The sequence below is a fragment of the Macaca thibetana genome, chromosome 3 (genome assembly GCF_024542745.1).
Source record: "Macaca thibetana thibetana isolate TM-01 chromosome 3, ASM2454274v1, whole genome shotgun sequence".
Lineage (NCBI taxonomy): Eukaryota > Metazoa > Chordata > Mammalia > Primates > Cercopithecidae > Macaca > Macaca thibetana.
This window is the reverse complement of record NC_065580.1, coordinates 131,332,623-131,356,188: the sequence shown is the minus strand read 5'-3', so window position 1 is coordinate 131,356,188 and position 23,566 is coordinate 131,332,623. Positions and strand designations below refer to the sequence as shown.

Genomic DNA, 23,566 nt, shown 5'->3' with positions numbered 1-23,566 from the left:
GGCAGGAAGCCACCTACTCCAGAGCAATTGGCTGAAACAGCAGCACCAGTGCCAGCTGAGAGTTTGATACAAATGAGATTCTCAGCCCTATTGCAGAATTACTGAATCAGACGAGGTTGGGAATTTGTGTTTTAATAAGCTCTCCAGGCAATTAAGCAATTGCTAGACACCCACTCTGGAGTTTTTTGATTCAGTAGGCCCGGAGTAGGATGGAGTTGCTGGAGACAGGAGGGGGTGTGTGTGTGTGTGTGTGTGTGTGTGTGTGTGTGTGTGTGTTGTTGCTGACGTTAAATCAGGGGTGTTGAAGAAGATGGCTCTTTACATTCAGCTGTTAAAGAAGACTGCGTAGCAAAAGAAAAAGGTCAAGGTGGTATCCACATGCCTGTAAAGAATGTAAAAATCACTCAAGCTCAAATAGCTCTCTCCCTTGATGTTAGTGGCTCATCCAAATTCCTGGTAATATTAATAACAGGGAAGAAGTAGGAAGCTGGCCATATTTCCAAAGGCAAACAGAACTTTCTTCAAGAGAAAGGGTCCCAAGGGCTTGTCAAAGGATCTCTAAAAATGGCATTGATCTTTTTTATGGCTGCGTAGTATTCCGTGATGTTTATGTACCACATTTTCTTTATCCAATCTACCACTGATGGCCATTTAGGTTGATTTAGTGTCTTTGCTATTGTGAATAGTGGTGCAATGAACATACACATGCATGTGTCTTTATGGTAGAACAATTTATATTCCTCTGGATATATACCCAATAATCGGATTGCTGGATCGAACGGCAGTTCTGTTTCTAGCTCTTTGAGGAATCCTCACACTGCTTTCTACATCCTTTACAGGAACATTGATGGGGCTGGAGGCCACGATCCTTGGCAAACCAACACAGGAAGAGAAAATCAAATACCGTATGTTCTCACTTACAAGTGGGAGCTGAATGATGAGAATACATGGAGGCAAAGAGGGGAACCACAGACACTGGGGCCTACTTGAGGATGGAGGGTGGGAGGAGGGAGAGCAGCAGAAAAAAATCACTATTGGGTTCTAGGCTTAATGCCTGGGTGGCGAAATAATCTGTACAACAAACGCCGGTGACACGAGTTTACCTATAGAACAAACTGCACATGTACCCCTGAACCTAAAATAAAAGTTAAAAAAATGGCATTGAGCAGGAAGGTGTCTCCAGAAAGCCAGGCTTCAAGAAAATGCACTTCAAACGCTGGGTGTGGTGGACAGAACTGCGACCTGGCACTAATTCATGCGTTTCTTGGTAATTATTGAAGATTACAATGCATTTGCATTGTACCATATTTTTGTGTATTTATTTACTCTTGCTTCTTGCTGTCTATCATTTAGAAGTCTGTAATAGAAGACTATAGGTGAGCCTGGGACAAACTGTAAGTCTAAGGTCTGACTTACTGTGACCCAGCCGCAGCCCCCAGCCCCCTCACCAATGTGATGCTTGTGAATTCTTTCGCCATCGTCTCTTAGGTCTCATCTTGTTATCTTTATTCCTTCTGAATCCACTGATTTCTGCTTCCCTGGGGTGATTTAAAGTATCTGCGGCTCAGCTTTCTTCTTGCCGAGTCAAGCTTCCACCTTTTGCTACTAAGAACAATGCTGTCTAGGTGTGGGTCTCAGAATCTTACAAGTTCTCACCTGGAGGAAGACAATATCCCTGGGGTAGAGATGGGCTTCATCCCATCAGTAGGCAAACGTACAAAGATGCCAAGTCCCAGGAAGGAAAAAGGAGGTGGCATTTAAGAAGGAAAGGGCCAAAGCAGAAAATAAGACGAGAATGTGGAAGTAGCATATCCCTAACGCTTTCTGGCTAATTTATTCTGAGCAGCTTCTTCGCCTGAAAATGTTTCTGAAGGCAGCCCTTTTCCATTCCATCTTGAGGGCCCGTGAAAGCTTTAGGAAGAGAAACATTGCATGACTGGCCTGAGGGAGGAAATTTTTGCTGAAGCCCTTCTTTGTGAACGTCAACCAGGAAACAAGGTTACCAGCAACAGGATTATCCCCCAGGAGAGGGGAGCTACAACTTCCATCTAAAAATCCATCCAAGCAGTAGGAGGGGAGAGATAAGGACCGAGCAACTGCCTGGAGAATTTAGACCAATGTCCTATAAGCGGAGAGGAGCAGAGCCAGGTGCAGTGGCTCATGCCTGTAATCCCAGCACTTGGGGAGGCTGAGGTGGGCGGATCACCTGAGACCACGAGTTCGAGACCAGCTTGGCCAACATAGTGAAACCCTGTCTTGATTAAAAATACAGAAAAATAACTGGGCATGGTGGTGGGCACCTGTAATCCCAGCTACTAGGGAGGCTGAGGCAGGAGAATTGCTTGAACCCAAGAGGCGGAGGATGCAGTGAGCCGAAATTGCGCCATTGCACTGCAGCCTGGGCAACAAGAGTGAAACTCCGTCTCAAAAAAAAAAGCAGAGAGGAGCTTCTAGATCATTAGTGGATCGTGGCAGCTCTGAAATAGACCGTAGTCTGAGTCAGTACCCTGTGCTTTGATGAAAATCATCTTATACTGCATTCTGACATCATCATAAATTGTGTGGCTAAGCAAAGAGGAATGACTTTGGAGCCAGACCAATATCTGGATCATGATTCTCTGTGTGACCTTGAGCAAGTAAATTTCCCTAGGCCCCAATCTTCTCATCCATAAAATGGGATAATAAGATCTATCTTATTGGGCCGGGTGTGGTGGCTCACACCTGTAATCCCAGCACTTTGGGAGGCTGAAGCGGGTGGATCACGTGAGGTCAGGAGTTTGAGACCAGCCTGGCCAACATGGTGAAACCCCATCTCTACTAAAAATAAAAAAAAAAAAAAAAAAAAGAAGAAAAAAAAAGAATTAACCGAGCATAGTGTGGTGTGCCCGTAATCCCAGCTACTTGGGAGGCTGAGGCAGGAGAATCACTTGAACCCAGGAAGCAGAGGTTGATCGTGCCACTGCATTCCAGCCTGGGCGACAGAACAAGCCTCTGTCTAAAACAAACAAACAAACCCAAAAACAAACAAACAAAAGATCTATCTTCTTGTGGAGATTATGCATATAGGAAGAAACTGGAAAATTATGCCCGATGAATGTGAGCTCCCTTGTATATGCCTTTTAAATGTTCCTATTTCCTGATTGAACACCAGCCTCAATGGGCTGGGTACTGTGTTAAGAGCTTTGTTGGTTCTATGTACAGAGGTCACAGAGCAGCAGATCTCATGTGCGATGGGTGTGTCGTCTTCATTTACTGCGTGAGGAGCCTGAATTCCAATAAGTGAAGTTCAAGGTCATTTGGGAAAGGGTAGATGTGGGATTTGAGCCAAGAGCTTACTGTAATACCCAGGTTCAAAACTTGTGTACAAATTCTTCTTGGTTTCCTGCATAGCAATAAACAGGTCCAAAGAAAATGCACTTCAAACGCCGGGTGTGATGGACAGAACACGGCACTAATTTATGTATTTCTTGGTAATTATTGAAGCTTATCATACATTTGCATTGTACTATATTTTTGCGTATTTATTTACACTAGCTGTCTATTATTTAGAAGTCTGTAATAGAAGACTATAGGTCAGTCTGGGAAAAACTGTGAGTCCAAGATCTGACTTCTTCCCCTAATTGCCGCTTGGGAGCCCTGGACAAGTGAAGGAACTTCTGCCAGCGTCAGTTTCTCTCTCTGTAAAAGGAGCTAATAATTGCTCTGCTCATCTCAAGAATTATTTCAAAGATCAATGAGCTAATCAAAGTGAAAGCTACATCCAACTGTAAATTGCCAGAGAAATACAAGATTTCATTCTTGCATCCCCCGAGGACAGGAGGAAACCCCTGCTGGGTTTTCAGCCTATTCCCTGCAACCTACAGCACAAGGCTGAGACTACCTCAGATGCTCCCAATCTTTGTTTTCATCTCTTCCTTCATTAAGTCATTCAGAACTGCAGCTAGACTCACCTTTCCCTGCAGGCTTCCTGCAAAGGCCCCCGTTGATGGGAGAAGCCTGTTCCATCCTCTAAGCTCAGCACAGAAGACCACAGCTCACTCTTCCCCACTTCCCGGCTCTATTCCTAGACCACCCTCCTCCCCTTCCCTCCCCATGGCCACCTCTGTTCAGCCAAGCAGGTCTCTCGTTTTCTTCAGTGCAGATCAGTGGTGCCTTCTCATCTTGCCTCTTTTCCTTTTCTTTTCTTTTTTGAGATGGAGTTTTACTCTGTTGCCAGACTGGAGTGCAGTGGCACGATATTGGCTCACTGCAACCTCCAACTCCCTAGCGATTCTCCTGCCTCAGCCTCCCAAGTAGCAGGGAGGGGATTACAGGCACACACCACCACATTCAGCTACTTTTTGTATTTTTAGCAGAGACAGGGTTTCACCATGTTGGCCAGGATGGTCTCGATCTCTCGACCTTGTGATCTACCCGCCTCGGCCTCCCAAAGTGCTGGGATTACGGGCATGAACCATCATGCCCGACCATCTTCCCTCTTTTTCTCTGGGGCCCAGCCCAAACTTTTCTTTCCTCTGAGGTTTCTTCTGAACACCCTGCTCTATAAAAGGGCCTGCTCCTTGTATTTATTCGTTGTAATGATCTAGCTTTCGAGATTTATTTATTTTTAATTAAGATATAGTTCACATACCATAAAATTGGCCCTTGTTCGAAAATTATGTCCAATTCAGCCGCGTTTAACATATTCGCAAGATTGTGCAACCGTCACCACTACCTAATTCCAGAGCATTTTATCACCCTAAAAAGAAATCCCAGGCATCTTAACAGTCACTGCTCATTCCGCTCGCTCTGCAGCCCCAGGCAAACGCTAATCTACTGTCTGTCTCTAGGGATTTGCCTACTCTCAATCTTTCAAATAAATAGGATCATACGGTAGGTGACCTTTTGTGTCTGACTTCTTTTAGCATAATTTTTCAAGGTTCCTCCAGCTGTATGTAGCATTTATCAGTACTTCATTCCTTTTTATGACCGGATAATAGTTTATTGTATGAATATATCACTCTTTGTTTATCTATTCATAAGCTATAAACATTTGGGTTCCTTTCACCTTTTGGTTACTATGAATCATGCTGCTATGAACATCCATACACATGTTTACATGTCAACATATGTCTTAAATTCTCTTGGGTGCAAACCTAGAAGTTGAATTACTGGGTTATATAGTCTCCCCTCCACTCCATTTTTTTTTTTTGAGATGGAGTCTCGCACTGTTGCCCGGGCTGGTGTGCAGTGGCGTGTTCTTGGCACACTGCAACCTCCACCTCCCGGACTCAAGTGATTCTCCTGCCTCAGGCTCCCGAGTAGCTGGGATTACAGTCTCCTGCCACCACGCCCGGCTAATTTTTTTGTATTTTTAGTACAGATGGGTTCTACTACATTGGCCAGGCTGATCTTGAACTCCTGACCTCATGATCCACTGGCCTTGGACTCCCAAAGTGCTGAGATTACAGGCGTGAGCTACTGCGTCCAGCCTATGTTTCTTTCTTTCTTTCTTTTTTTTTTTTTTTGAGATGGAGTCTCACTCTATCGCCTAGCCTGGAGTGCAGTGGCACGATCTCAGGTCACTGCAAGCTCCACCTCCTGGGTTCACGCCATTCTCCTGCCTCAGCCTCCCGAGTAGCTGGGACTACAGGTGCCCGCCACCATGCCTGACTAGTGTTTTTTTTGCATTTTTAGTAGAGACGGGGTTTCACTGTGTTAGCCAGGATGGTCTTGATCTCCTGACCTCGTGATCCACCCGCCTTGGCCTCCCAAAGTGCTGGGATTACAGGCTTGAGCCACCGCACCCGGCCTATGTTTCATTTTTTTAAGGAACTGACCTTTTTGTCTCTTACTGAATATATCATGCTGCTGGTGATCTTTTCTATCTTCCCACTAAATCTTGGGCTCTTTTTCAGCACAATACTTGGCACAGTGGAAGCTCAGACAGTATTTGGGAATGAAATGTGAGCTGAGGAGGCTGCCGCGGGAGGACACAGAGGCAGAGTTTCCTGTTTTCCTGCAAGCTTGTTCACAGGCTCCATGCACGACAGACTGGTGGCTGCCTCAGCGAGACCTGGGTGTGCAAGCTCTAGCGACAGACTGCTGGAGTGTTGCTTTTCCTCTCTTATTTTAACAGCCATTCACACTGCTCCACTCGGCAAATGACAGGCAGTGGTTCTTGGCTTTTCTCCTGGAGACGGTCATCTGCAGAGACTCTGCCACTCATCAGCCCGTGGCCCTGGAGACAATAGGTTCATAATCCCTCTGGCTTCAATCTCCACGTTTGGGAGCTGCGCTGCACGTCTTCAGAGACACCGGCTTCCAAATGAGGCAAATCAGAGCCATGAAAATTCTGATTCCTTGCTCCGTGACAGACCAACAGAAGTCATATTATTTTTGGCAGGGAGCTGAGGGTGCAGGGAAGTTAAAAAACAAAACAGTAGCCATCCCAGCTCAGGTGATTCTTAGGATAACCAGAGCCACCAGGCCTGGGAGCTATTTTTGCTCTGCGATCCTTCCAGTTCTGATATTTTATGATTCTACAAGATTGGCTACTTATGCACCCTAAAACGGAACTAATTAAGAGCTTTTGAAAGAGAATTTTGTATACACCAATGATATCAGAAATGCCCAGGCACCCAAACAAAACCCAAACGAAGAGATGGAGGATGCGGCTTCTATGGAATAAGAGTGAGGTTGGTATGTTTCATGATGCTTTTCTTAAGAGGAAGGTAAGTCATGCTGACTTGTGGGGCTGGGATCTGGTCTCTTCTCCCCTACAAAATCTCATGCCCCGCATCTCAGGTTTGCTAGACCCCAGACAGCTGTGTTTTGCTTTGAGGGTCCTACAATGGACTCTGGTGCAGTAGCCAGGCATTGTTTTTGTCTCTCTGGAAGCCCTACCCCTTGTTCTAATAACAAAATTCACCTTTTGTGCTTGGGACCTGCACCACTCCATCTAGTGGAACTTAGTTCCTGACTTCACCTTTTCCACCATCACAAACCAGGTTGCCCGGGTGTCGTACCCAAAGATTGTTCTACAGTAGGCACCTGAGTTAAACAGGTTTGACTGGTGCTCCTTTTTGGATGAAGACAGATCCTGAGAGATAACATCTTGAGACCTTGTGAAGACAGAGTCTGCCCAAGAGTGGAGCTAACAGGGAGTTAAAAAGGACAGAGAGAGGGAGAGGCAGACAGCAGGCAAGAGAGAGAGACAGAGACACACAGAGAGAGAGAGAGAGAGGAGAGAGATGTTGCTTGAACTCTTTGAGTCCAGGCCACCCAAAGTTCACGCGCTTGACTTCCCCCATTATTTGAGCCAGTGATTTTTTTTTTTTTTTTTTTTTGAGATGGAGTCTTAACTCTGTCGCCCAGGCTGGAGTGCAGTGGCGTGATCTCGGCTCACTGCAAGCTCTGCCTCCCGGGTTCACGCCATTCTCCTGCCTCAGCCTCCCGAGCAGCTGGGATTACAGGCGCCCACCACACACCCGGCTAGTTTTTTGTATTTTTAGTAGAGACGGGGTTTCACCGTGTTAGCCAGGATGGTCTCGATCTCCTGACCTCATGATCCGCCCGCCTCGGCCTCCCAAAGTGCTGGGATTACAGGCGTGAGCCACTGCGCCTGGCCAAGCCAGTGATTTTTAGTTTAAAAGAATCTCAGTTGGCTTTCTTTTATTTGCAACTGAAACTATCTTTTATTTATTTATTTATTTTTAGAAACTAGGTTTCACTCTGTCGCCCAGGGGGAATGCAGTGGCATGATCATAGCTCACTGCAGCCTCGATTTCTTGGGCTCAAGGAATCCTCCTGTCTCAGTCTCCTGAGTAGCTGGGACTGCACCATGCTTAGCTAATTTTTAAAAAAATTTTTTTGTAAACATGGGTCTCACTATGCTGCCCAGGCTGGTCTCAAACTCCTGGGCTCAAGTGATCCTTCCACCTTTGCCTCCCAAAGTGTTTGGATTACAGGTGTGAGCCACCATGCCTGGCCGATAAGAGTCTTTTTATTTTTATTTTCTTTTTCTGAGACGGAGTTTTGCTCTGTCACCCAGGCTTGAGTGCAATGGTGTGATCTTGGCTCACTGCAACCTCTGCCTCCGGGGTTCAAGCAATTCTCCTGCCTCGGCCTCCCAAGTAGCTGGGATTACAGGCGCCCACCACCATGACCAACCAACTTTTTTTTTTCTTTGTATTTTTAGTAGAGATGGGATTTCACCATGTTGGCCAGGCTGGTCTTGAACTCCTGACCTCGTGATCCATCCACCTCAGCCTCCCAAAGTGTTGGGATTACAGGGCCAAGAGTCTTGATGGATACCCTTGATATCCCCAATGTGGGTAGTGATTTGAGTCTAGGAATGAATGTGTCAACAGCAAGACTCCCACCCCCTGCATTTGGTTCTTGCTTCATGAAGACCAGCAGCACATACTCAGCAATGTCTCCAGGTAAAAAAAAATAACCAGAAGACAACTGAAGCTAGGAACTGGTTAGCCTTGTGTTTCATTCATTCACTTCCAGTGCTTACTAATGTGTTGAGTTTTGTACTGCATATTGTCATGGATGACGTTGTTTAATCCTCATAACAACTCTATGAGGTAGATTGTATCATGATTCCCCTTTCACAGATGGAGAAAATGAGGTTCTCTATATTTACTTAAGTGCCTCACTCAAGTGAGTGCATGCTGGGGAAGGATTTTAAGCCAGGCTTGTCTCGGGGGCAGAGCTGGAGCTCTTAACCAGCTCTGTTTTAGTGTGTTTATACAAAACAGCTCTCTGGGTCTCTATTTTTTTTGTTGAGACAGAGTCTCGCTCTGTTGCCCAGGCTGGAGTGTAATGATACGATCTCAGCTCACTGCAACCTCCGCCTCCTGGGTTCAAGTGATTCTCCTGCCTCAGCCTCCCGAGTAGCTGGGATTACAGGTGCCCGCCACTGCGCCCAGCTAATTTTTTTTTTTATTTTTGTATTTTTAGTAGAGACGAGGTTTCACCATGTTGGCCAGGCTGGTCTTGAACTCCTGACCTCAAGTGATCCACCCACCTCAACCTCCCAAAGTGCTGGGACAACAGGCATGAGCCACTGTGCCCAGCTGGGTCTCTATTTTGTGTTTCAGAATCTCATTGCTTCCTACAGGTTTGCTGCGAAGGGTCCCCAAACAGAAGAAAAATTCCTTTTTGTCTGAAGTTCCAAATCTCTTTGAAAACTGTCCTCTGTCTCACCACTGGCTACTGACCGCAGCTCCTTAACCTCCTATGTCTACCCAAGGAGAAAGGTTTTATTTCAGGAAATTCACCGCACAGGAGGACTGGGAACAGATGGCGTTGATGACATATTGTACCTTTTTCATTTAGATGGGCAGGAGAGAACCATCGTGCGCGGCCAGGTGATGGGGCAGCTCTCCCCATCCATGTGTGCACTTAATGGCCCGACAGGAACGCTGTGACTTCAGCGGGGAGGACTGCACTGGGAACCTTGGATTTGGCTGCAAAATTCCTTCTGACCTTCCACTGAGCCCAGAAGTTTCTGTATCTAAATATGACCATCATCATCCAGCCTTTTCATGGGATGGATGAGGAAAATAAGGCTCAGAGAGGTTAACCAACTTTCCCAGGGTCACACAGCTAGTTGGCACAGAATCCACACCTCTTCCCCAGGGGGCTTCCTGGGGCTGCCTGGCTTGTGTCACCATCCTTGCCACTTGTTTCTTTTGTCCATCATATGGAAGTGCTGAGTGATTCAGAGGAGCTCTGCCTTGTCTTTCACAGAAACTATTTATTCCCCAGTTGGTGATTTCGCTTTACTTGCCTCTCCCGTGCCTGTTGTCAGAATGTCTAGAAAAATCTGACAGCTGGTATTCCATTTAGGGACAACACTTGGGGGATGTGTCTTGATAGGGCGCACACACAGATCTTGCTGCGCTTCTACTCAACTTCCAAATATAATATGCTTTTGTCGGTGATGAAATGGAAAATGAGTATGGGTGATGAAACACCATTTTGTATGAAGACTTGGAAATGCCTAAGCCCACGTGAATGACCCAGGGTGACCAATGAAGACGCCAGGGCAGGGCATTGACAGGTAGACCCAGGTTACAATTCTTTTTCTTTTGTTTTGATTCAGCAATTTAAAAAAATTAGTATTTTAAGTTCCATGATACATATGCAGAATGTGCAGGTTTGTTACATAGGTAAACGTGTGCCATGGTGGTTTGCTGCACTTATCAACCCATTACCTAGGTATTAAGCCCCGCATGCATTAGCTATTTATCATGATGCTCTCCCTCCCATTGCCCCCTGACAGGCCCTGGTGTGTGATGTTCCCCTCCCTGTGTCCATCTGTTCTCATTGTTCAACTCCCACTTATAAGTGAGAACATGTGGTGTTTGGTTTGCTGTTCCTGTGTTAGTTTGCTGAGGATGATGGCTTCCAGCTTCATCTATGCCCCTGCAAAAGACATGATCTCATTCCTTTTTATGGCTGCATAGTATTCCATGGTGTATATGTACCACATTTTCTTTATCCAGTTGAAATTCTTTTCATAAAAACCTTGAGACAGGATCTCCCTTTGTCACTCAGGCTGGAATGAAGTGGCATGATTGTGGCTTACTGCAGCCTCAACCTCCCAGGCTCAAGTGATCCTCTCACCTCAGTCTCCTGAGTAGCTGGGACTACAGGTGCCTGCCACCACGCCCGGTTATCTATCTATCTATCTATCTATCTATCTAATCTGTCATTTATCTATTATCTATCTATCTATCATTTATCTATCATCTATTATCTATCATCTATCTATCATCTATCTATGTATCTATCTATCATCTATCTACCTATCAATTATCTATCTGTCTATCTATCTATCTATCTATCTATCTATCTATCTATCTATCTATCTATCTATCATCTACCTGTCAATTATCTATCTATTTATCTATCTATCTATCTATCTATCTATCTACCTACCTACCTACCTACCTACCTACCTACCTACCTACCTATCTATCTAGACAGGGTTTTGCCAGGTTGCCCAGGTTGCAGGTTAAAATTCTTAGCCACTATTTGACTTGGGAAAAATGACTTCACTTTGTGGAGCCTCAGTTTCCTCATTTACACGAAAATGGCAACAGAACTTGTCTCTCAGGGCCATGCAGAGGGGTCAATGCAATGTGTTAATATTAGGTTGGTGCAAAAGTAATTGTGGTTTTTGCCATTAAAACTCTTGCCATTGCTGGGCATGGTGGCTCACGCCTGTAATCCCAGCACTTTGGGAGACTGAGGCAGGCAGATCACCTGAGGTCAGGAGTTTGAGACCAGCCTGGCCAACATGGTGAAACCCCGTCTCTACTAAAAATACAAAAATTAGCTGGGTGTGGTGGCGGGCGCCTGTAATCCCAGATACTCAGGAGGCGGAGGCATGAGAATTGCTTGAACCCAGGAGATTGAGGTTGCAGTGAATTGAGATCACACCACTTCACTCCAGCCTGGGCGACAGAGCAAGACTGTGTCTAAAAAAAAAAAAAAAAAAAAGAAAAAGAAAAAAATTGCCATTCCTTTTAATGGCAAAAATCGCAATTATTGTGCACCAACCTAATAAATGACCAGCACTTGGCAGGCATGCGTGACAGTTCTCTTCCACCCTCTTCCTCCTGGACTGCATCCATATGGATTAAACAGTAAACATCCTGGAAGCAAGCATTATCAACCTTAATAGATAGTATAATGTGTCATGGGAATACTTAATAAGAATCTGGTGACCGGCAAATAGATGATTCAATCACAAAGACCACTGAATTCCATAGATGCCAGCAACTGGAACCAAATAATAAGATATAAATTCGTCTCAGTGTCATTGAGCTTATGATCTCTAAAATCGAGAATGTCTGGTGCCTAAAATGGGTGGAACTGAGGCAAAACATCTTTAAAAACTCCCTTATTCAGCATGAATGGTGAATAAGTACTTTCAGTAAACACATACTTAAATGTCCAACCTGTTATGGGGATATGGGCTTGGTAAGTTCTTTATTCAGAGTTGGGGTCTTGCTCTGCTGCCCAGGCTGAAGTACATTGGTGCAATCATAGCTCACTGCAGCTTCGAACACCTGAGCTCAGGTGATCCCTCCACCTCATCCTCCCGAATAGCTGAGACTACAGGCATGCGCCACCATGCCTGGCTAATTTAAAAATTTTTCTTTTTGTAAGGAAGAGGTCTTGCTATGTTGCCAGGCTATGGTAATTTTTCCAAAAAATTAAGACACAAAGATTGACAAGTAACACAAAAGTATATCAAGCTGGGCACGGGGGCTCATGCCTGTAATCTCAGCAATTTGGGAGGCCGAGGATGGGAAATCACTTGAGGTCAGGAGTTTGAGACCAGCCTGGCCAACATGGTGAAATCTTGTCTGTACTAAAACACAGAAATTGGCTGGGCATGGTGGCACATGCCTGTAAGTCCAGCTACTCAGGAGCCTGAGGCAGGAGAATTGCTTGAACCCAGGAGATGGAGGTTGCAGTGAGCTGAGATCGCGCCACTGCATTCCAGCCTGGGTGACAGAGCAAGACCCTGTCTCAAAATAAAGGAAGGACGGAAGGAAAGGAAGGAAGGAAGGAAGGAAGGAAAAAAAGAGAGAAAGAAAAAAGTATATCAAGTATATTTTATCGTAATTAGGGGATTCAGAGATCTGAGAGACTGGGAGTGCATGAAAGTCATGCTTTTTTTTAAAAATTTATTTATTATTATTATACTTTAAGTTGTAGGGTACATGTGCATAACGTGCAGGTTTGTTACATATGTATACTTGTGCCATGTTGGTGTGCTGCACCCATCAACTCGTCATTTACATCAGGTATAACTCCCAATGCAATCCCTCCCCCCTCCCCCCTCCCCATGATAGGCCCCGGTGTGTGATGTTCCCCTTCCTGAGTCCAAGTGATCTCATTGTTCAGTTCCCACCTATGAGTGAGAACATGCGGTGTTTGGTTTTCTGTTCTTGTGATAGTTTGCTAAGAATGATGGTTTCCAGCTGCATCCATGTCCCTACAAAGGACACAAACTCATCCTTTTTGATGGCTGCATAGTATTCCATGGTGTATATGTGCCACATTTTCTTAATCCAATCTGTCACTGATGGACATTTGGGTTGATTCCAAGTCTTTGCTATTGTGAATAGTGCTGCAATAAACATACGTGTGCATGTGTCTTTATAGCAGCATGATTTATAATCCTTTGGGTATATACCCAGTAATGGGATGGCTGGGTCATATGGTACTTCTAGTTCTAGATCCTTGAGGAATCGCCATACTGTTTTCCATAATGGTTGAACTAGTTTACAATCCCACCAACAGTGTAAAAGTGTTCCTATTTCTCCACATCCTCTCCAGCACCTGTTGTTTCCTGACTTTTTAATGATCGCCATTCTAACTGGTGTGAGACGGTATCTCATTGTGGTTTTGATTTGCATCTCTGATGGCCAGTGATGATGAGCATTTTTTCATGTGTCTGTTGGCTGTATGAATGTCTTCTTTTGAGAAATGGGAAAGTCATGCTTTTAACCAAATATTCTCATGAGTCTGGGGACATATAAAGTTCTAATAGTATGTAATGCCAGAGAGTTCCTGAATCCAGAGGGGCAAAATGAATTCATACGCACAAAGCACCCAGCACCACGGATGGAATGTGGTCAGCACCTAACTCAGTTTGAGTGATTTTCCATCTGGAAGCTGGGTGTGATTGATGGAAAGGTCGACAGCAGACCCCTGAGCTAAGGTCTTCTAGCCTCCTCCCTGCCTTCAAAAGGGTTTCTGTAGGGAACTCCTTTTGGTGCTCTAGGAAAATTAGTTCTATATGCAATGTGAGCCCCTCCAGCCTGGGTGACAGAGCGAGACTCTGTCTCAAAAATAAAACAAAAACAAAAACAAACAAACAAACAAACAAACAAACTGACTGGGTGCAGTGGCTCATGCCTGTATTTCCAGCACTTTGGGAGGCCAGGGTGGGAGGATCTCTTGATGTCAGGAGTTCGAGACCAGCCTGGCCAACATGGCAAAACCACCGTCTCTACTAAAAATACAAAAATTAGCTGGGTGTGGTGGCACATTTCTGTAATCCCAGCACTTTGGGAGGCTGAGGTGGGAGGATCACTTGAGGTAAGGAGTTCAAGACCAGCCTGGCCAACATGGCAAAACCCCGTCTCTACTAAAAATACAAAAATTAGCAGGACGTGGTGGTACATGCCTGTAATCCCAGCTACTCAGAAGGCTGAGGCAGGAGAATCGCTTTAACCCAGGAGGCAGAGGTTGCAGTGAGCCAAGACCGTGCCATTGCACTGGGCAACAAGAGCGAAACTCCGTATCAAAAAAATATATAAATAAAATAAAAAATAAAAGGATGCTGATGGCATTTTCAAGTCCTCCTATTAATTTCGAATCGAGTCCTTGTCCCTTGTGCTGCCCGCAGCAGCATTTTGAAACCTTTTCCACGCTCCAGATCTCAATCCCACCTCCAACTCTGCTGAGCTCCCAGCCCTCTGATGTGGGATTCTTTAAATTCCATCTCTGCCACAAAATGTCTGTTTCTTTGCCCATCTCCCAGTTTCTGGTGAAGAGGCAGATGTGCTCTTCCACCTTCTGATGGCAAAGACCTTCCTAATTGGTGTGATTACCTGTTAGATCTAATGAGAGCAGCAGGAAAAAACTTCCTAGGGATGAGGGGTTAGCAAGAGTAGAGAAGACCTGAGTGGGTGCACTCTGGGGCAGAGGGAAGAGGCCCCGCCCATTCCTTTCCCTCTCATTGGCCGTGTGGGGTTGCAAGGAGGATTCAGTTTAATGACAGAAGAATTTCATCACTTGGAAGAAATAAAGGAAACCACCTTGACCCTTCACAGTTAGGTGCTAGATTGATCGAGACTTGGGATGGAGGGAGCAGACAGAGTGAGTCAGGGATCTGAGATTGAACCGTTCTGCCCCTATAAACCTTAGGAAATTAATCAAGGAAGAAGGGCAGGAGAGAAACAAAAATAAACCAAATTTGCCGCACACTCAGCGTTGATCATGAGGTCAGCTTCTTTTCCAACTCGCTTCCTCATAGGCATTTGTTGCCTATTGCCCCAGAATCACATAGACCCTATTATAAGATTATAGTTCTTTATAATGTAATGATTTATATTCCTTTGGGAATATACCTAGTAATGGGATTTCTGGGTTGAATGGTATTTCTGGTCCTAGATTTTTGAGGAATTGTCACACCATCTTCTGATAGATTGAATAAAGAAAATGTGGTACATATACACCATGGAATACTATGCAGCCATAACAAGGAACGAGATCATGTCCTTGCAGGGACATGGATGGAGCTGGAACCCATCATCCTCAGCAAACTAACACAGGAACAGAAAACCAAACACTGAATGTTCTCACTCATAAGTGGGAACTGAACAATGAGAACATATGTTGGGGGTGGGGGATGGGGAGGAGAGCATCAGGAAAAATAACTAATGCATGCTGGCTTAATGCCCAGGTAATGGGTTGATAGGTGCTGCAAACCACCATGGCACACATTTAAATGTAACAAACCTGCACATCCTGCACATGTACCCCAGAACTTAAAAAATTAAAATTAATGAAAAAGTAAGCGAGGCGTGCGCACACTACACACACATGATTATAGTTCCTCCCTTTTTTGAGACAGAGTTTTCACTCTTGTTGCCTAGGCTGGAGTGCAATGGCACGATGTTGGCTCACTGCAACCTCCGCCTCTGGGGCTCAAGCAGTTCTCCTGTCTCAGCCTCCCAAGTAGCTGGGATTCCACGCACATGCCACCACGCCTGGCTAATTTTTGTATTTTTAGTAGAGATGGGGTTTCATCATATTGGTCAGGCTGGTCTCGAACTCCTGACCTCAGTTTATCCACCTGCCTTGGCCTCCCAAAGGGCTGGGATTACAGACGTGAGCCACTATAGTTACCCTTAATTGCCCTATTGATAACAACTTGAACAGTATAGAACATTAAGTTTTCCCTTTGAGATATTCTTTAGGTTCTGCATATCAATGAGACTACTGATGTCAGCTGGTCTGAAGGACCCCATGGGGAGCTGACTTACCAAAGAATGCAGTTTCCACATCCTGATGGTTTCATCAAATCAACAACCCCAATTTTTCAGTCTCTTGCCCTTCACAATCCCCTTAAAAACCCTAGCTCAACACTCCTCAAGGAATGGATTTGAGGGTTCCTCCTGTCTCCTTGCTCAGCTACCCTACTGTCATTAAACTGTTTCTCTGCTGCAAACCCTGCTGTTTCAGTGTATTGGTCTATTACTGAACAGTGGGCATAAGAACCTGGTGGTCCTGTAACAAGATGTCAGTAAGGGCATGGTTGACATAGCTGGATAAAAGGCATGCAGGTTAGGCTAAGGGCAAAAGAGGATAGGGAGGAGTTCACAGTTTGGGAGAGATGGGGAGGCCCCAAAGGGCTCAAGGCTGGGCAGAGGAGAGGGAGATTTAGGAGGTGGAAGTAATGCAACTGTGCAATCAGGTCTTGATAGAAGAAGGGAAAGGTTCAAAATGCCAACAGGCCCCTGTTTGTGGATATGGAAGCAATATGGAAGTGAAGGGTCTCAGGTGAGTCACAGGGTCTCAGACAAACTCCTCTAGTCCTAGGATGCTGAGCAGGTACACTCAGGGCTTCAATATTCTCTTCCTAGACACCTCTGCCCAAAATGCAATCAAGGAGGCTCTTTCTTGCATGTAGAAAGGCCTATGAGCATTAAATATATTCACCCATGACTTTGATCATGCTTGATTCTTAAAACTAAACATAAATCAATGAGCTTGTGTCTGGGGGACAAAAAACCCTGACATAATGTTTTAAAGAAGTTTCTCTGAGATAAAAATATGCAAAAGGGATTATGTAATGAAGGTCCCAGAGGTCATACAAGAATGCAATGTGCAAATTACAAAATAATAGCTTTTTAAAATGAAATAAGATAATGAATTTTAAACCACTTAGTGCAGTACCTGGACTAACAGGCTCACGCCTGTAATTCCAGCACTTTGGGAGGCTGAGGAGGGGGAATCACTTGAGGTCAGGAGTTCAAGACCAGCCTGGCCAACATGGTGAAACCCCGTCTCTACTAAAAATACAAAAATTAGTCTGAGCGTGGTGGCTCATGCCTGTAATCCCAGTATTTTGGGAGGCCGAGGCGGGTGGATCATGAGGTCAGGAGATTGTGACCATCCTGGCTAACATGGTGAAAATCTGTCTCTACTAAAAATACAAAAATTAGCCGGGCGTGGTGGCGGGCGCCTGTAGTCCCATCTACTCAGGAGGCTGAGGCAGGAAGATTGCTTGAACCCAGGAAGTAGAGGTTGCAGTGAGCCAAGATCGTGCTGCTGCACTCCAGCCTGGGTGACAGGTAAGATTCTGTCTCAAAAACAAACAAAACTAAACGAACAAAAATATTACCATAGTTATTGGTTAGGTGATGGTTAGGTACCTAACCATGGTTAGATAATACCATAATTATTACCATAATTATTATTATGTTTATTAAATATTATGGTAATAATTATTACCATAATGGTTAATTAACAATGTTAAGCCACTTAGTGCAGTACCTGGGCTAATAGTTATTAATGGCAATTAATAATGATAATAATTATTAGTATAGGCACTGCACAAAGTGGCTTAACATTATTAATTAACCATTATGGTAATAATTATTAATAAACATTAATAATTATTTTATAACAACCAATAGCATTATTAATAAACATAATTATTAATAATTGCATTATTATTGATAAATATTATAATTGCTATTAATGATCATTCATTATATAGTAATCATATTACATTAATTATAAATAAGCTATTGACAAATCATTAAAGGAAACCCAGCAAGGCTTCTGCTTGGTAGCCCCTTTGTCAGGCATTTATTTTATTAATGTATAAGGTTTTGAGAAATAAAAAGGCCTTACTTAGAATTTAGATTATTTCCCAGTATAGCCTGACCTTTCCCAAATTACTAAGATCTATGACATTTCCCTGAACAAAACACTGATCCACCAACAAAGGCTGTTGTGGAAAATGAGATGATACCCAAAAATACCCTTCTCCACCCATCTCAAGAGTGCTCACTAGCAGTAGAGGGCTTGAGTCCCATATACTTTCATTGTGTGGGGCTCACATCATCTGTCAGCCCTGAGCGAGATGGATTGGGAAGGCCAGGTCTGCTGTTTTCCCGTTTCAGTTCCCAATCTCTTCCCTCCTCATCCCTCCTAACCCTCGCAAGACCCCTGCATGTCCTGCTGGAAATGGCCTTGGCTGTGACCACCCCATCCTAGCCTTATAAGATCAGTGTGACTCCCACTCCAAATACAGTTGTTGATGCTATCACCCCATTGTCACAGCAAGGAGACCAAGGCAGCTTCAGGACCACAGCTGGGTTTTGTTTGATGCACGTGGCATTTTTGCAGTGTTTGAATTTGAGTGACTCCGGAAGCGATCATCGCTTTCTGCTTTGCAGCAGTCTCCACTGCTCCCTCTCTCCCACTGTTTGCAACCTTGGAGTATAGGCCATCTCCTTTTCCCTCCTGTCGTGGCATTTAACGCTGGCTCCATGATGCAGCAGTTCAGCCAAGACAGGACTGATGGGAGCCTGGGTTTGCATGGACAGTTCTGGTGCCTGGGACCAGCTCAGCCCCAAGCACACTAGCCTCACTCCATAGCCCTCACTGGCTCTAAGGGAGACAGCTACAAGACCAGGCAACCAAGTATATCCTTCTGGCGTCTATGTGACAGCTTCCAAACTATGTATACTGGCTTATTTAAATGTTAAAAAATAATAATAAAAGAAAAAACAATTTGACCTCCTTAAGAAATGTCAGCATTGAAGAGAAAAGTCGCTGACAGCCTGCTATATGTTTTAATGTAATTAAAAATTTTTTTCTATACATCAGGGCTATTAAAGCCACTCTGATTTTCAAAATTGAAAAGAAGGATTAAATCCTTTAGCTTCTCAGGAATTCTCTACCGATTAGGAGATTCAGTAGGCTCTTTTTTTTTTCTTTAAATTTGCTTTCATGAATAAAAAAATATATAACCTTTCATGGGTCTCTTTTTTGGCCTCCAGAGAACCTTATTTCTTCTGTAACTACTTGGTTAAGTTCATGAGAGGACTCTGTCCCTGCTGTTTTTTTCTTTTTTTTCTTTTTTTTTGGCCAGTGCATTTGGGAACATACAGGTCATACATTCCTAAGAATTCTGCGAAGTAGGTGTAATCACCCTGATGTTTATAGATGGGGAAACACAGAGAAGGTCCATCCTTTGCCTGAGCTCACACAACGGACTCTACCCAAGTTTGCCGGACAGCCAAAATAGGCTCTTTACACCGCCCCATACAGCCACCACCAAGAAAAGGCAAACAGCACAAAACCACACATCCACTCACACACAGACCTCAGAGAGCCTTGAGAGAAAGGACAGGGTCAGGGGAGATTCTCCAAAAAATGCAGAATTTGGAGGAAAAAGGCAGAGAAAATGAAGCCCACCACATCTTAGCAAAAAAGATCTTTAACCCGTCCTGAATTTTTGGCTTCGGTACCAGGCCACATCAGCCCAGGAGCCTGTGTGTAAACACATTTTTCATATAGAGAATGTGGTGCATTGGCCTGTCCCGGACTGGGGAGGGGACGGCAGCAGGGGCACCTACCTCCTTCGAACTCTGTTTGGCAGTTCCCCGAGGTCTCATTCAGGCTCTCTTCCTCGTTGATGATGATGTTCTCAATGTCCTTCATCGTTAGGTGGTCTCGGAAGGCATGATAGAGAATGTGCTTCAACTCTTCCAGAGTTATCCTTTGCATGTCAAACTGTGGAGATAAAGAGTAGTGAGATGGTCAGAGCATGCGGAGATGGGAAGTCGGCTTGGGCCATGACAGGCAAGACCCACAGGCTGCTCTGCAGAAGCTTGTCTCAGCGTTTCAGGATATCAGGTGAACAGTTTTCCATCCTGTTCAGCTCCAAGTATACTCGTGAACTTGCAGGGACTTATTGGGATGGTAGAGAGTGGAACATATTCCCTTCACTTTAGATTCTTGGAGGAAAAAAAAAGCCACCCGCCGGTCTGGTTTCCTATTCACCCAATCATCTGCTGCCAACCCGGCGTATCTCGTGTACTTTAGAATGGTGAAACCATTCACATAATGCATACGTCTCTAAACATTTTATAATTTACCAATACTCTGGCAATTCCCATATTGGTTTAAGTATGTATCTTTTTTTTTTTTTTTTTGAGATGGAACCTTGCTCTGTCGCCCAGGCAGGAGTACAGTGGCGAGATCTCGGCTCACTACAACCTCCGCCTCCTGGGTTCAAGCAATTCTCCTGCCTCAGCCTCCCTAGTAGCTGGAATTACTGGCACCCGCCACCACACCCAGCCAATTTTTTTGTATTTTTAGTAGAGACGAGGTTTCACCATGTTGGCCATGCTGGTTTTGAACTCCTGACCTCAAGTGATCCGGCCGCCTCGGCCTCCCAAAGTGCTAGGATTACAGGCCTGAGCCACCACACCTGGCCTAATTATGTATCTTTTTTAAAAAAAAATTAGAGACAGAGTCTTGCCCTGTCACCCAGGCTGGAGTCCAGTGGCGTGATCACTGCTCATTGCAGGCTTGAACTCCTGGGCTGAAGCCATTCTCCTGCCTCAGCCTCCCAAGTAGCTGGGATTACAGGCATGAGCCACTGTGCCTGTCTAATATTTATAATTTTTTTGTAGGGACAAGGTCTTGCTATGTTTCCCAGGCTGGTCTCAAACTCCTAGCCTAAAGTACTCCTCCTGTCTTGGCCTCCTGAAAGTGCTGGGATTACAGGTGTAAGCCACTGTGCCTAGCCACGAATCTTGTTCTAACAAGATAAAAACACAAGTTCAAAGTCATGTTCATGAAGAAAAGCTGCTGAAGGAGAGGTGCAGAATTCCTGATTACATCCTGCCACTCCCCGAGAAAGGACTGTACTCTTCCACTCCATTTATATTAGGTTTGATAGTGTCACTTTCTTTCTTTCTTTTTTTTTTTTTTCCGAGACGGAGTCTCGCTCCCATCTTGCAGGCTGGAGTCCAGTGGCACGATCTCGGCTCACTGCAACCTCTACTTTCCAGGTTCAAGCAATTCTCCTTCCTCAGCCTCCCGAGTAGCTGGGATTACAGGTGTGCACCACCACACCCAGCTAATTTTTGTATTTTTAGTAGAGATGGGGTTTTGCCATGTTGGCCAAACTGGTCTCGAACTCCTGACCTCAGATGATCCACCTGCCTCGGCCTCCCAAAGTGCTGGGATTACAGGCGTGGGCCACCGCGCCTGGCTGGTAGTGTCACTTTCTTGGCCAATGCAATGTGAGTAGAAGTCACATCTACCACATCTAATTCACAGCTTTATGAATCATTGTGTGGTTCTAACATTTGTTGTTTTCCTCTGCTATGAGAATTGCATGCCCCAGATAGGGGCTGTTCCTTCGGGCTGGGTCTCAGAATGAGGATAAAGTGGGGAACACCTGCAGCTGAATCACAATGGACAGCTCATGTCAGGAATACCCTGTGTTGTTATGAGCCGTTGAGATGTGGGGCTTGTTTGCTACCGCAGCGTAACTTAGACCATTGTTGGTCTATGTCAAAAATAGAGAAATCGGTACATAAAACCAAGAGGCTACCATAACCAAAATTCTAGAATACAATGTACTGGTTCCAGAGCCAGGCAGTGAAAAATAAGAAAACCGTGACTGGAGGCTGGAAAGACAGAGATCCCTGTTATACAATAGCCAAACATTTGGTAAAACTGTTGCCTGTGATACCTTGGATGACAGGTAGATAATGAATTCAAGTTCTGTGGCTTTAGGTAAAAAGTTTGCGAAACAGAATGCCGTGACTCACGATTGAAATTAGTTGCATCCAACAGAGCACTGCAAGAAAGAGATGAGCTCGGGAAAGAATTGGTTGATTTGCAAACCAAAAATAAAAACAACCCAGAAATTCCTGGTGTTGCAGCATTGAAAGAAGCAATTGTTTCTTTTTTTCTCGTAATGATCTGTTATCTTCCTATCCCCACATTTCTCAAAGCCCCCTTTTCTATTTCTATTTCTTTTCTATTTCTAGTTCTATTTTTTTAGAGACAAGGTGTCGCTCTGTGGTCCAGGCTGATTTGCGGTGGTGTGATCATAGCTCACTGCAACTTCAAACTTCTGGGCTTAAGTGATCCTCCTGCCTCAGCCTCCTGAGTAGTTAGGACTACAGACATGCACCACCATGTCCAGCTATTTAATTTACTATTATTATTATTATTATTATTATTTGAGATGGAGTCTTGCTCTGTCACCCAGGCTGGAGTACAGTGGTGCAATCTTGGCTCACTGCAACCTCCACCTCCCAGGTTCAAGTGATCCTCCTGCCTCAGCCTCCCAAGAATTACAGGGATTACAGGCACACACCACCACACCCAGCTAATTTTTGTATTTTTAGTAGAGACAGGGTCTCGCTGTGTTGCCCGCCTCAGACTCCCAAGAAACTGGGATTATAGATGTGTGACACCACACCTGGCTAATTTTTGTATTTTTGGTGGAGACGGGGTTTCACCATGTTGGCCAGGCTGGTCTCAGACTCTTGGCCTCAAGCAATACTCTGACTTCAGCCCCCGAAGTGCTGAGATTACAGGCGCTGCACCAGGAACAATTGTTTCTCATTTCCAACTAGTAAAAGATAAAATAAAGAAATGCTTTAAGTAATAATACAGCCCTATTAAATCAATGCCTCTTTAAAAAATCTCTGGATGTGTTAAGTGACTCTCCTAGGAAGCCTGTTATTAAGTTTAGAGAGAGGTATGTCTCAAAAATAATTGTGGATGTGTTTATTAGCATAAACTGATTGGAGCCAGATAAAAATATAACTAAGTCCTTGAGAGCTGTACTGGCCAAGAGCCAACACTCTTGGATTAAAAGACATATAACTGTTCCAAACTTTAAAAGATCTTTGGGCTTCCCAACCTATGGGTCCAAGCGATTATGAGGATGAGCTACACGGGTCCCAGGAAGGGTGTACTGCCCAATGCCCTCATAGAATCAGTACAAGAACAGTGGAAAAGGACAGCTTCCCTGGGAATCTGGGAGAACAATGTCATCCAGGGTCACTTCTAGGAAGCAGAAGCATCTAATTGAAGGAAAACTCCTCACCCCAAGGTTTTTGTCCGCCAGGATTTCAGAATTGCTCTGAGCTTTTGACCGCTATGGGTATCCCCTGTTTTGCTTTCCAGATGGGAATGTTTTTGGTGGTTGGCTTGACCCCGGTCCACCACCGTATGTCATGTGTGTGTCTGTGCCGGGCGAGGGTGAGGGGTAATTTGCCTTTTTAGTTTTTATGCTTCCAGACCAAGGAGAGCCACATCCAGATTTGATGAGCATCATGAGATTCTAGAGCTTGAGTCTGGTGTTATAACTGGATGGGACTTTGGGGGTATCTCCCTTGGGGAGGGGAGGAGTATATTTTGCAGCTGAAGAGAGGCAAAATATTGATGAGCAAGAGTATGGACTGTAACACAGTCTATTATTTCCAACTATAAT

At 44.7% G+C, this 23,566-nt stretch overlaps 1 protein-coding gene across 6 annotated transcripts in view; it reads right to left on the bottom strand.

Annotated features, from left to right (window-relative positions):
- Nucleotides 1–23,566, bottom strand: part of CALN1 (calneuron 1) — a 662,896-nt gene that overhangs the window by 11,378 nt on the left and 627,952 nt on the right. For all 6 annotated transcript variants that reach the window (XM_050783591.1, XM_050783597.1, XM_050783596.1 and 3 more), the window contains one exon: nucleotides 19,677–19,833. In XM_050783591.1, the coding sequence (XP_050639548.1) occupies nucleotides 19,677–19,833 (157 nt within the window). The remainder of the gene's footprint in view (nucleotides 1–19,676; nucleotides 19,834–23,566) is intronic.